Source organism: Chelonoidis abingdonii, chromosome 2, assembly GCF_003597395.2.
Source record: "Chelonoidis abingdonii isolate Lonesome George chromosome 2, CheloAbing_2.0, whole genome shotgun sequence".
Lineage (NCBI taxonomy): Eukaryota > Metazoa > Chordata > Testudines > Testudinidae > Chelonoidis > Chelonoidis abingdonii.
In genome coordinates, this window is record NC_133770.1 from 119,135,728 (window position 1) to 119,149,292 (window position 13,565).

At 41.3% G+C, this 13,565-nt stretch overlaps 1 protein-coding gene across 5 annotated transcripts in view; it reads right to left on the reverse strand.

Moving 5' to 3' along the window:
* Positions 1-13,565, reverse strand: part of PLEKHG4B (pleckstrin homology and RhoGEF domain containing G4B) — a 162,212-nt gene that overhangs the window by 131,636 nt on the left and 17,011 nt on the right. For 4 of the 5 annotated variants that reach the window (XR_004371704.2, XM_032765554.2, XM_032765555.2 and 1 more), the window contains exon 1: positions 6,388-6,641. Coding sequence is in view for 4 of the 5 variants with exons in the window: in XM_032765554.2 (XP_032621445.1) it covers positions 6,388-6,444 (57 nt within the window). In the remaining variant the exon portion in view is untranslated. Of the gene's footprint in view, positions 1-6,387; positions 6,642-13,565 lie in introns of those variants that run through there. The other variant, XM_032765553.2, reaches the window with a different exon arrangement.

The window sequence follows — 13,565 nt, forward strand, 5'->3', positions numbered from 1 at the left end:
GTGAGCAGAGTCTACTAGACCTGTGCCCTCACAATGAACTTCATCAGGCAAACACAAAGGTGTGTGAATATTAGGGTGATAAATATTAGGGTTACTAGCTTCAGGAATCTGGATAAGGTGGCAGGAACTGAAGGAAGCATATGAATGAGGATCGGGTTTGGCAGGGAGGAGACTTTAAAAGGTTCAGATGAGCAGTCAGTTCTTTGGGTTTTGTCCAAAATAAAACATTTGAAGCTTGCCCATAACTAAAACTCTTATTTATGCTACTAATTAAATGGAGGAGGCTGACTTCAACACACAAAACAAATGGGCAAAGCAGACGCAGTCCCAACTATACAGATTGTTGTGGCTGTGTTGTCTCTTCAATAGAAGAAAAGGTCGAATGACCATAAAGTGCCAAGAAAAAAATATTTTGGCCAGTTTTTGCTTTTAAAGGAAACACCTGGACATGTTGGACATTACTTCAATCTGTGTAATGAACAATACAAGCTTAAATAAGACTGCAAGAATTACATTTAAATATTATTTTACCACTATTATCTCATTCAGACCTAAAATGCTGATTCTTAGTTAATGACTCTCAGCAACTGCTTAATGCTTCATTTTACAGAAAAATTCAATATTAAAATCATTTGAATGGACTCCCAATAGCTTGATTGTCTAGATATTTTACAAATTTATTAACTCTGAATACTCTTCATGACACTGAGAAAAGCTGAGCTTGTCAGAGAGTTACTGTAATAACAGCACCTACAGCAAGAGGCTGCATGGTTCTTAAATTCAGAGGATGAGAGACGGATTGATACGGCTCTTACTCTTTTTTTGAGAGGGGTAGAATTAAGATTAAAATCACTCTTGATTTTCCTCAGTTGTTCCAGCATTTTTCATTGTTCTCATCACTTGGTGTCTATTAGGGTTTACTGTGTTCTGGCTGCAGACTGAATCCTATGACCTGACAAAACAGAGGTGTTTTTTAATCTCTGAATAGGGATCTTACTAATTCTGAACAAGCAGTCCAAGAGCTTCCCTCCTCACCTATCTATTCTTAGTATTATTTGCATGACATGATTTGCTTAAATCAATTTTTCATCTTACTTATTTTTTATAGATGTATATAAAAAGAAACAGACAGTTTAAAAAATACATTAACAAAATACAAACCTGAAAATATGCACATCAATCAGGCCTCCAACAATACCCCTCTTAACCCACAATCAGCAACATTATCAGGCCCAAAAACCTTGGTAAAAAGACAGGTCTCGAAGCATGCCTTGAAGATCAATTAATACCATTTATTTTGGACCAAGGAACAAGTGATCTTCAAAGCTGAGGGACTCTCATAGAAAATGACCTGCTGGATTTAATTTCTTCTGTAAAATAATCACCTGGCAGATTTAAATTCATATTCAATGAAGAAAACTGGATCAATTTTCAAAAGGTGCAATGCACAATATGCAAGTAAGTGGGGCCAAATTTTCAAACTGGTTTCAACCATATCCAACATTTTGAGTGCAAAGCACTGCATGTCCTAATTTCTGTGTGGCACATAAATCTAATTTCAGACTGCTGAGGTGGGGCTAATTTTGCAACGTGGATATGTCTCCACCAGGAAACAGACTGATACTATCATTATTTCATGCTACATGGGCCAACAGGCCACCATCAGACAGTAATAGTTATTGTTACTTCATCTTTATCCATGTGAAAACATCAAAATGGTCCATTCTGGCCCAAATGACCCAAACCCGTTGAGACTGCCAAGAAGGTGCAAACATACCATCATCTCCCACTCCTGCCAATTCTATGGAAGACATATTTTTCTGTATTTTGGGCTCCTTGTTTCGGGAGAGGGAGGACGGTGGCAGAACTGGGAGTGAGCATGGCCTGTGGAGAGCCACTTCCTGCAACATCACCACATCGTAAATCACAGGGATTGCCCAGCATATGAGAAGGCTGATAGTGTCAACGTTGTCCTTTGCACAGGACATCAGTGTGCTGTCGTGTGGGGTTTTGGCCCAGGTATGGTCAGAGAATCAACAGGAGCACCCCATGTTGCCATGAGACCTAGAGAACAACACAGGCATCCGTATTCATGTCCTGGGCCTCTGTACTGGCTACGAGGTCTTCAAGATTTCCCTGCTTGGGACCTCTGTCAGTTTAGGAGAACACACAAAGCCAATCTCCTCTTTCCTCTTTCAATAGAATTAGGTTCATAGGAATCTTGGCAAGAGGAAGATTCCAAATGTTGGGCCCTGTAGTGGGCATGAAGGAAAAAGAATAGTGGTATATGGAAATATACACAAAATGTGAATTTATTATTCACAGTTTCTACACTTTTTGCCTGCTCTGTTACCAAAAATACTATATACCACTTTCAGTGCAACATACTTGAGTAATTTTATTTCCAGCTATCTAATGCCAAACGTTAGAAAAGCTTAGAGGTCTTAAAAGACAATTTTATTTCTTGCACCTTAAGGAGGTCAGCTGTCCTAAATGACAACTCCTTTGCAAAGCCAGTCCTTCTAATCAATGGTTTTAACATTTAATGTTGTCCGGTCTGGAGGCAAAATAAAGGTTTAAAAAGTCAGATGGTCTCTGGCAATGGCAATTATCTCCTATTGGAGAGACAAGGTGGATAAGAGAATATCTTTTATTGGGCCAACTTCTCTCACCAACAGAAGTTGCTCCAATAAAAGATATTACCTCACTAACCTTGCCTCATTAAAATATATTAATTTAAAAATATATTTATAGTCTACCACGAACTTTTTTATGCAATCAAAGTGAGAATCCTGAAAATACTGGGGATATTATTTATCTCAACTGTTTGAAGTTGAAGTCATTGAAACTTCAACAATATAACACAGCACTTCTACAACTGTTTCCCACTGAGTCTCAAAGCGCAGCACAAATATTAACTGATTAATATTACAATACCCAGAGTAAGTTTTGTTAACCCCATTTTACAGATAGAAACTGAGGCCCAGAGAGAACACTGATTTGGGTCACTAGGTCCTATCTAATTTAAATATTACCCTACAGTATGTAAGTATGTGAAAGGCATTCATTAGGTGGCCTGTGGACTGTATTTACTAGCTGTGGTGTAAAATCTAAATGGCTAGATTGTGGCCGGCCCTGTCTAGGCAGACAATGGGGGCATGAGGAATGGTGCAAGGAGCTCTCCTCTCTTCCTGCTGGAGCTCCTTGCAATCATAATCTTTCCCTTCCCTGAACAAAAAGGCTGCTTGAGCCTGGGGCCAAAGTGCAGCTAGCCTCCACAAAGAGACAGGGAAGGGTGAGGGCAGAATTTGATGCCATGTCTATATTAGCACTTATGTTCGCAAAACATTTGTTTACTCAGGGGTCTGGGGAAAAAAAAACCCCACCCGAGAGTGACACACATTTTGCCAGCACAAGTGCTCGTGTGTAGCGTGCTGTGTCAGCGGGAGAGTTGCCAGCTTGCCCCGCATGCCAGAAGTATGGGGTCGGGGGCTCCTGGCCAGCTCTCTGGAGTCAGGAGCCCAGGACAGCCATGCGGCAGGGGTCTGAGGCAGCTGGCCAGCCCCACAGGGTCCGAGGTCAGGGTCTGGGCTGCCGGTGCCCTGCCACCCAGCACCCACAGTCCAGGTAACACATTGTGAGCTGCATATGAGTCCCACAATGCGTAATAAGTCAAGAACCATGGGTCTACACCCTTAACACTGGCCAGGTGATCCAGTACAGTGCAGGGAAACAAACACTGAAGCCTTTCAAAGGGCCACATGCTGCCCTCATTTACACTGCAAATAAATCTGCAGTAATTCCATTTAAGTCAAAACAGTTACTTCATATTTACACTGTTGTAAAAGAAACCAGAATGTTTTGCCAAAGTAGTAGAACACAGGCTGCTCAGACAATACATTCCCAGGTGCCTTCCTCAGAGGTCCTTTCATCAGTAAAACTTTTGTCGTTCAGGGGTGTTAAAAAACACTCACCCTGAACGACAAAAGTTTTACTGATGAAAGTGCTAGAGTGAATAGCGCTTTGTCGGTGGGAGCGTTCTCCTACAAAGCTGCTGCCACTCATTGGGGGTGGAAGTTTTTTGCCAGTGGGACAGCTCTGTCCTGCTGACGAACAGCAGCTACCTTCTGCCCCTTTTATGCATAGATGTGTCGCTAAAAGGTGGGTAGTGTAGACAGAGCCTTACCATCCAAATTTATACGAAAGAATTAATTATGATGCTATTATTTTTGCTGGCAATAAAATAATTTGCAAGCCTTTAAAACAGACAAAGCAGTTTAATCTTGAGATCATACTTGCCAAAGGAAAGGTCCCTTGAGCCAAAAGAAATATGAAGTTTGATTTCTGCTTTGCTCTTAAAAAAAATAATAAAAACATTAAAATACATTTTGGCACATTTAAAAAAAATGGCTAAAGATAAAGCCTACATTTTAAAGAATTCTATTTTTTTTTTAAATATACATTTTGGATGTTTGCTTCATCATTTTCCATATTATATGTACAAGTAAATTAAATATCTGAAAGTATCTATTCAAGGTACAATATTTCAAGAAACCAAAATATAATTATTTAAAAAAGATAAAATTAGATTTAAATCTACTGTCCTTTGTTTGACCTACCTAATCTTACTGTTAAGGGAGAACAAAGGTTACTTTTACTTGGTGCAGAAGCAACAAAAATTGAACTCCATTTCATATCAAAATCTTAATCATACTTGCAAACAACCACTCACTACACAATGGTATCTAAAGGACTGTAGCTCATTGGGCAATAGGAACAAAGTTGTGCCCACCTGTTGATTCAAGCCCAAAGTCAAATGAGCTGTTTATGATTTTTGTCTTTGTCATCCTTCAAGCTAAACAAGAAATAAAGTATTCAGTAGATACTTCAAACAAAATTAATACTAAACTGTTGTGTCACATACAGAAAGTGCTAAACCAAATTTTTAACTAGGCGCACAAAGACTAAAACCATTGGACTATAAAGTGCTAGTCTGAATGTATTTCTTACTTTGGAAGACAACAATAGATTGACATGTCAAGCTGACTAAATGTTCTCTCTCCCATTGTGTACCTGACAGAGGTCAAAGCTGCTGAACTTTGTTGTGACCCTTTGGAAACATTCCATGTATGCTTTAAAATCCTAATGTATTGAACATTTGGCTAGTGTGTAAAAAAAGGCTTACAATTCAGAAACCAGTGGATTTTTCCACATAGAGTTATATAGCAAGAAAAATACACATTGGGTCAGTTGGTGAAAGAAGTTACTAACTTAGTGGGTTCTTTCGAATAAATGTTGACTATGAATGTTAATTTGGTTTCAGCTTTACAGCCTAAGCAGTAATACAGCATCACACAGTAAGTTATAAACAATGAACATTTATTGTGGTAATTGTGCTTTGATATAATTGTAATCAGCTAACACTAGGCAAATTATGTATTAACAGAACTTATTACAAAGGATCCTCATGAGACAGATACTGCAATGCATGTATCTGTACTACAAATATGCTCACAAGACCCAAACCTATTGATATATATTTTAAACTTCCCTTTTAGAACATACAGAATGCTTGTATCCTAAGAACATTATCATTGTTTCTAAATGATTACTTCAGATATTATCTTGATTAACACATCTGATTTACAAGCTTTAAAATCATGCAGTTTCCCCTCTCTGTAATTGCAAATGTTTTAATGCACTTTTATTCTGAATTAACTACATCAAACTATCATGTGTGATTTGAAGTATTGCTGAGTAGTAGCAGACTTGCCAATGGAACACTCTCAATTTAACTTTCTCAGTAAAAGCTGAATCAAAGACAAGTCAACACATTTTAACAATTCACATAAAAACACAAAGCAGCCTCTGTCTCTTCTGACACTGAAAAGATTGTTTTGTTTTACTAAGCCATGCCCTTTCTTTAAGCCAACAGACATTCCTACATATAAGCCACTGCCTATATTCTTAAGGCAATAAATTCCATTTCTCCCACAGTGAGAAGCAGTTTGTTGAGTTCATTTTATACAGTTCTGAGCTAAAGAACAATTTATCACCACTGCCTGAGTTAGCAGATATGAGAGTTAAAACCGTCTTATTTTCACATATATTGCTTTCTCCTATGTAGCTAACCTAAAGGCACTGAGTTACTCTTTATTCAAATGTATATTTCTTTGTCATATACATTCAAAAAGATTTAGACAGGTTTGCCTACGTTTACGTGATTGCAATAGGAGTGGAAAACTGAACTTCTAAATATACAACTACTGGATTCCAAAATAATTAGAAAACTGTAACTGATGTCAATAAACATAACATTTTATTGTAACATACTTTTTATGATCATACACATTATTACTATTCTAACCTCTTTTGTGTTCAGCGTACCTTTATGCTCAGATAATTATCACCTCTTGTCTTCGAAGCTGTAGCTCGGTGATTCATGTTGACACTTTCTCTGTTCTGAATTCAATGCAAAAAATGATTCCATAAAATCCACTTTGTCAAGACCATACAAACTGTACCAAAGTCCATGTCATTCTAATAATTTCACTTGACATTCTTTCTAGCTTTCCTTCTCCTCTTTTGCATGTGATTTTACACACAGTAAATGTTCTCAGGAAGCATTCTGTACTGTCACTTGTCAGACCGTGAGAACAGAGAGTGTCCACTTCCAAACAGTACAAGTTGCTCTCCCACTGCTTTATTATGCATGCTGATGTAACTTCCTCCATCAGTGCAAAACAGAGTGCCTCCCTCCAAAAACATGAAACAATAGCTGCTCTCACTTAAGTGCCCTGCAGGAATCCAAAGGATCATCATGTTTCCCTTTTCATATTAAAAACAAAACTCCGCTTCAAGCTGAAATTGCAAACCTTCTCCCATCACAAAAGGAAGCTTCTCCGACACCTAACCCAAAACATTGGCAAACCTGAAAAAATACCTAGCAACTAATTTGCAAGTTATCTGATTCAGAAACTTAAGAACTAGACTTTCTGTAATAAGAGCCTAGGATTAAAGGCAATTCTATTATCTTGAATCTGAGGACCTTGGGCAGCTAATAGAATCAAGGTATGAGTATTTTTCATTCACATTCTCTTCAGATTACAGTGGCTTTAGGCAACTGTTGCTGATGATGAAAAACACAGATGCACACCTAAATTAGGTAGGGCTGTTCACTTATCAGAGCAAATAAACTTTAGAAAAGGCACTTTGAGGACTAAATACTTGCTGCGGTGCTCAAAGGTTTTACTAGTGGGGTGTGTCAGAATATCATGTAAAGCATGTAAGTGTAATTTTAAAAGCACATACTGACTTTTAGGAATAGCTACGAACATCTCTAGAGTCAGTGTTTCATTCTCTATAATCAGCAGTGACTTTATACAAGTAAATGTAGATGCTAGTGCCTTCTGTTACCATTTTATAGCTCTTGTGAACTTTTTTAGGGTCTAGATATGGAGCTTGCCACTTTTAAAAAAGCACAATTGAAAACAATATGACATGAGTTTGTATATAAAATAAGAATTACCCCCTATTTATACCACACATGATAGCTACCTCCCAGGAATACCTTTGGGGCAGATAATGCTCAGCTCTTCTGTGTGGTTGTGGAAGCAAAGCGTTCCCTGTTGAGTCCCAGCACAATAAATATCTGGCGACGATTTCAGTCCAGTGCAGAGACTGCTCCCTGGTGCCCAGGACACCCCAAAAGAGGATAAGGAAGAAGTGGGACCATGGTCCCATCCCCGATGCAAAGACCAGGTATGCAGAGGAAAGCAGGCTGCACTCATTGAAGGGCATAGCAGCACATTTGCTCCTCCAGCAGGAAGCAGATTTCCTCCAGGATCTCCACTTGGGGCCCACCATTCTGCACCTGCCCCAGCATAGGAGAGTGCCTAACAGGCACAATACAGCCCTATATGATTAAACACAGTTTCTATTAACTTGCCTTGATAATGCAGCTGCGCAAACACCAGGGAAAACAGTTGGATTGCTTTGTATAAATCATTTCTGGGCAGGGTTGCTTCTGGAATACGTTATCATCCGAGATCAGATGTCAGGTAAATACATGTTAAAGACACACAACTGACACGTATTTGAACAAACATTACTCTGCTAGTACTTTAGTCTTCTATTCTACATCGATTGCATGCACTTCTAAATTACTGTACTGTAACTGAGATAAATGAGAGGCAGGGAGAGCGCAGCTAAACTCACTGCTAAATGGGACATTGTTAAAACAGTCACAGTCATTTGGTGAATTGAGAGACTCCAGGTAGCTTCCATAGATGTTATGCATGTAACTGAAGGAAGAACCAACCTTAAATTCTTACAAAGTCCATTTTATAATTCTTTTTATACACCCAGCACTTTACAAACATATACAATAAGATGACAAGCTCTGTACCCAAGGAGGGGGCAGCTGGCAAGGATCGCAGGGCAGGGGCCTGATGGTGATGTCCAGAGGGCCAGGGGAGGGCAGGGAAGAGAGCACCTTCTCTCAGGACCCACTAAAGGAAAGCCCTAGAGGCTATAAGATTGCCCTTACCTCCTTGAATATATGCCAGAGGATGTGAGGGGTGGAGGGCTCCATGGCTGAGCACTAGAGGGTCCAACCAGTTCCTCTGGTCATAGTCTAGGAGGTCTCTGATGCTGGCGGTACCCATCAGGACCAATCTCCAGCACACCAAGGAGGACTCTGCCACCTGCATACTGAGATGGGGGCTTGTGTAGCAGGAGCTCCGTGAGGAGGTCCTATCCTTCAGCAGCCACCACGGAGACTAGCTTCCAGGTCCTGAGGAGGTCCTGGTAGAAGATCAGCAGCTTGGAGAGGTCTTGTGAAAGACCCATTGGCTTGAGGTAGAAGGGCTGCCAGTCGTATTGGAGCTCTCAGAGGTGGAGGAGGAAGGCATGCGCCAGAGCACTCCATGCCTGACTACCTGCACCTTAAAGGAGTCTCTGCAGGGCCTGGAGGCGGAAGACGTGGACCTAACTGCAGCCCTAGTATAGACATATGGTATGCAGAGAGAAGGAGTTTTTCTGTTAATATAGCCTTAGTTAAAATCAGTACAATTTTTGTTTGTAGACAAGGCCTTAGGCTGAAAACTTTTTGGGTCAAGGACTGTCTATTTATTATAGGTGTGCACAGTTCCTCACACATGGGATTCTGATTCGGGCCTCTAGGCTCTATTACAATATTAATAATAATTTATGAGATTAAGCCCTTTTTTTTGCCCAATTCTTATGGAAAAGTGAGGTGCAGTTCAGACACACCAATAAACTGTAACTGGATATTCAGCGTCTCTGTTCCATTCCTTTAAGTAGATTACCAAACTGACAGAATCTCTCTTTTTATAAGTAGTTACAACACAGTATCAATAATTACATTTTGTGTAGAAAGTTATCTGGAAACTTCCATTTTGTTCTTCACTTCCGTCTCAGTGATCTCACAGCACAGTAACCTTGTCCTTCTAGACCAGTGGTTCTCAAACTGTGGGTCAGAACTCCAAAGTGGGTCACGACCCTGGTTTAATAGGATCACCACCAGTGTTCCCTCTAATTTTTTACGTCCACGTGTAGAATGAATTTTGTTATGTGCACCAATATGGAGGCGATGTGTGACACACCACCTTCGTATTGGTGCACGTAACAAAATTCATGTGGTGGGGGTGAGGCCGAGAGGTTTGGAGTGTGGTAGGGGGCTCAGGGCTGGGGCAGAGGGTTGGGATGCAGGGGTGTGTGGGCTCTGGGCTGAGGCCAGGGATGAGGAGGTCAGGCTGCCTCGGGGCTGCGGCAGAGAGAGAGGACTCCTCGCCCAGTCCTCTCTCACCTCTCTCAGGGCCAAGGGAAGAGACACTTCTCCCTGGTGACAGCTCCGATGGGTAGGGGAGGGGCTTCTCTTCCCCAACATGTCTGGGGTAGGTCCGTGCTGGCCCTGGTTGAGGGGGGCACCTCTCCCCCACCACGACAGCCCCATGGTAGATGAGAGACATCTCTCCCCACCACAGCCCTGAGCCCCTGCATGGGGGTTAATAGGCAGCTGTGCTGCCATGCAGCTTAGAGGGAACTTAGGTCACCAGAGCTGGCTTTCCACTTGCTGGAGCCCAAGTGGCAAGGCTCAGGCTTCAGCTTCAGTCCAGGGCAGCAGAATTCTGGTTACAGGCTCCCCCCTGCCCAGAGCTGAAGCCCTTGGGCTTTGGCCCCGGCCCCAACCGCTCAGGGCGGTGGGGCTCAGGTGGACTCAGGCTTCGGTCCCCCCCCTTTCTGGGGTCATATAGTAATTTTTGTTGTCAGAAAGGAGCACAGTGCAATGAAGTTTGAGACCCTCTGGTCTAGACACGCTGGTTCATTTGCACAAGACTGATGCAAGGTATTCACACCTTGAAGCGCTAAGTGCCATTCCTAATGCTCCCAGGACCCAGTCCCAGCCAGGTCAAGCAGCAAAACCACTGAGCTCATGACTTGCACTTTAATCCTCTTGAAGGCAGCATGATGTGCTGCTCTCAGGCCTTAGATTAACCTAACTACATCACTCCAAAAATTCATACCCCATAGCACCAAATTTAAGTCAACCTAACCCCTGGTTTAAATGCAGGTAGGTCAATGGAAGAATTATTCTGTTGACTAGCTACTGTCACTTAGAGAGGTGAGTACCTACATTTATGGAAAAATCCCATCTGTCAATATAGGATGCATCTATGCTACCGCGTTACAGTAGCACAGCTGCAGTAGTGCAGCTGTGCCAGTCTGGCACTAGTCGTTCAGACATAGCTTGAGACTGCTTGGGCCTACTTTTTAGAACTTAGTATCACCACTATTTTAAAAAAATGAATTTTAGTTGCAAAATGTCACTATAAAAATATAGGTGCCTTTTCATGACAGACATCAACAAAGAAATCAGAACAAACATTACATTTTTAATTAAAAGAAAATGCTCATTGGGGAGATACCTTGCATGCCACCTTTTAGCTAGGAGCACACTTAGCTAAAATAAGTTATAAACCTCTGAAAATATGATGATGTGGTTATATTTAAAAAGCAGTAGAAGAGGCTATTATAGGAGGAGGAGTAGAAATCGCTACATTATGGTGGACTTATACTTTTCATTAAATACTTATTATAAAAAATGTCCAACTTTTTTTTGTTTTTGAATAGCTCTACTGCCTCTCTGATTTCCAACAGGACTTTGAAATTTAGGAGGAGGATAGTTCTGGGTTTAGAGAGGGTTTTTTGCTATCCCCTTGAAAATCCATTAATCTTTGACTGATTTATAAATTGTTGAGAATTACCATTTGCAGTCGGAATTGTGCTTCATAGCACTCACTAGAGGCTTGCTGATAGAATTATTCAACACTCCCACCTGCAGTGAGCATGCTCTTCTGCACCTCGCTTCAACATTCCACACAAAATGGAACCACTGGATGGTCCACATGCAACAATGGATCACCATCCTTTTCTCTGTCAAAATACCCTTTGGCCTAGGGAAAATGTATTGGGCCGGAAAGCAGGAAACCAAAAGCCTCTATTAGTGTGTTCTTCACAACCCTTATTAGGGAGCAATCATCTTTCTACACGGGACATTCAAAATATACTATAAAGTTGGGTTAACTCACTAAAAATAAACTCCTTGCCATTCACCTTTGACCACATGATTTAAAAATCTCTCTTTTTATTGTGTTTACTGAGCACCTAGCACAGTGGGCTACTGGTCCATGACCGTGACTCCTAGGCAGTAAGGCAATACAAATGATAAATAATAAATTACCAGAAATATCTTAGCAAACTAGGTCTACAACTCCTGAGTGTAGACAGAGCATGGATCTAGAAAAGGAGTTCACTTAAAAATATATATGTTCAGCTGCTTAGATAATAATTTTTTCATTAAAATAAGAGAAATAAGGCCCTGCTTAACTTGTGATATTGCAGAAACCGCAGATTCCACAATATTAGGCTTCCGCCACAATTTTGGCAGCAGGAGGCCCCGCCTCCAGCCCTGGGCTGCTGACAGTGGAAAATCATGGAAAAGTAATAATGGATTTTATTACCACAAATAATAAGGTCCAGTATTACTTTTTTGCAATTTTCCATAGCTTGTCTAACTCAGCTGCAATTTTTTGACAATCATCCTGCAATTCAAGTAGGGCCTTAAATACAAAATAATAAAAAGCTGGGTGAAAACCAATACAATTAGGGAACCAAATGATAAGGGTTGAGGTAAAAGGATTTAAATTAAAAGGTTTATAAAGGTTATCAGACAAGATCAATGAATCATAGAATATCAGGGTTGGAAGGAGATCATCTAGTCCAACCCCCTGCTCAAAGCAGGACCAATCCCCAAACAGATTTTTACCCCAGATCCCTCAATGACTGAACTCACAACCCTGGAGTTAGCAGGCAAATGCTCAAACCACTGAGCTATCCCTCTCCCTTGAAGCTTCAGTGAGTTCTGCAGATATCAAGAGAAGTTTGGAAAGGCATGGGTAGGAATCAAAGAGACAGGAAGACAGATAGGGGAAGCATAATGAATCAACTGTCATTACCCTATCCTTCTGTTTCTTGTGCTCAGCTGCATAGCCCTTACTCATGCTGGTAAACTAAGAGAAATAGTATCACTGAGATCAGTGGGACTAGTTGTGAGAGTAGGTGTTCACAAACATAAGTAAAGTTTGCACTGTTGGACTCTAATTTTAGATTCCTGTTGGCTATCATCTGTAAATCTAATTTTAGAGTGGAATGAAATCTAAATGGAGATTTGGTCTGTTTTTACATCTTTTATTACCACTAGGATTGCAGTTAATCTTTCCCCCTCCCATCTGGCAGCTAATGCTATTACTTTAATTTTCTCACTAAAATCCTGCAGAAAACATTACACTAATTCCTCATTAAACACATGTACACTTTCCGTCTCGCTTCATAAAACAGCATATCTACATGTCATAATGAGTTTCACAATAGTGTATTAATCCCTCCTTACTGTGTACTTTCCCTAGTATTAGTCTGCTACACGTAGCCCTAATGACTCAAATCTCAGGCTTCTCCAAAAACCTTATCCATCTGCCTTTTGAGTAAAGACATCATAATATTTTTAAATGAATTTGTTGACCATAAGCGATGCTCACTGGAACCTAAAGTCTTGTATTTAGCCATGGATCAGTTGAAGCCTAAGCAGTGACCATGCAAGCTCCCCGACTCCTATGGAGTATCTTGGTCTACATTTGGATACTAAGTTGTGCTTATAGATCAGGGGTGGGCAAACTACACCCCGTCAGCCAGATCCAGCCCGCCAGCCGTTTTGAGCCGGGCATCAAGCTCCCACTGGGGAACAGGGTCTGGGACTTCCCCTGCTCCAGCTGGGGAGCAGGGTTGGGGCCGCTCCATGTGGCTCCCAGAAGCAGCTGCACAGCCCCCCTGCGGCACACCAGCTGGGGCACTGGGTTGGGGACTGCTCCACACGGCTCCTAAAAGCTGCGGCGTGGCCCCCTCTGGCACTTGAGCCGGGGATCAGGAACTCCTAATTTCTGGTCCCACCTCAGAGCCCGCATCCCCAACCAGAGCCCTCACCCCCT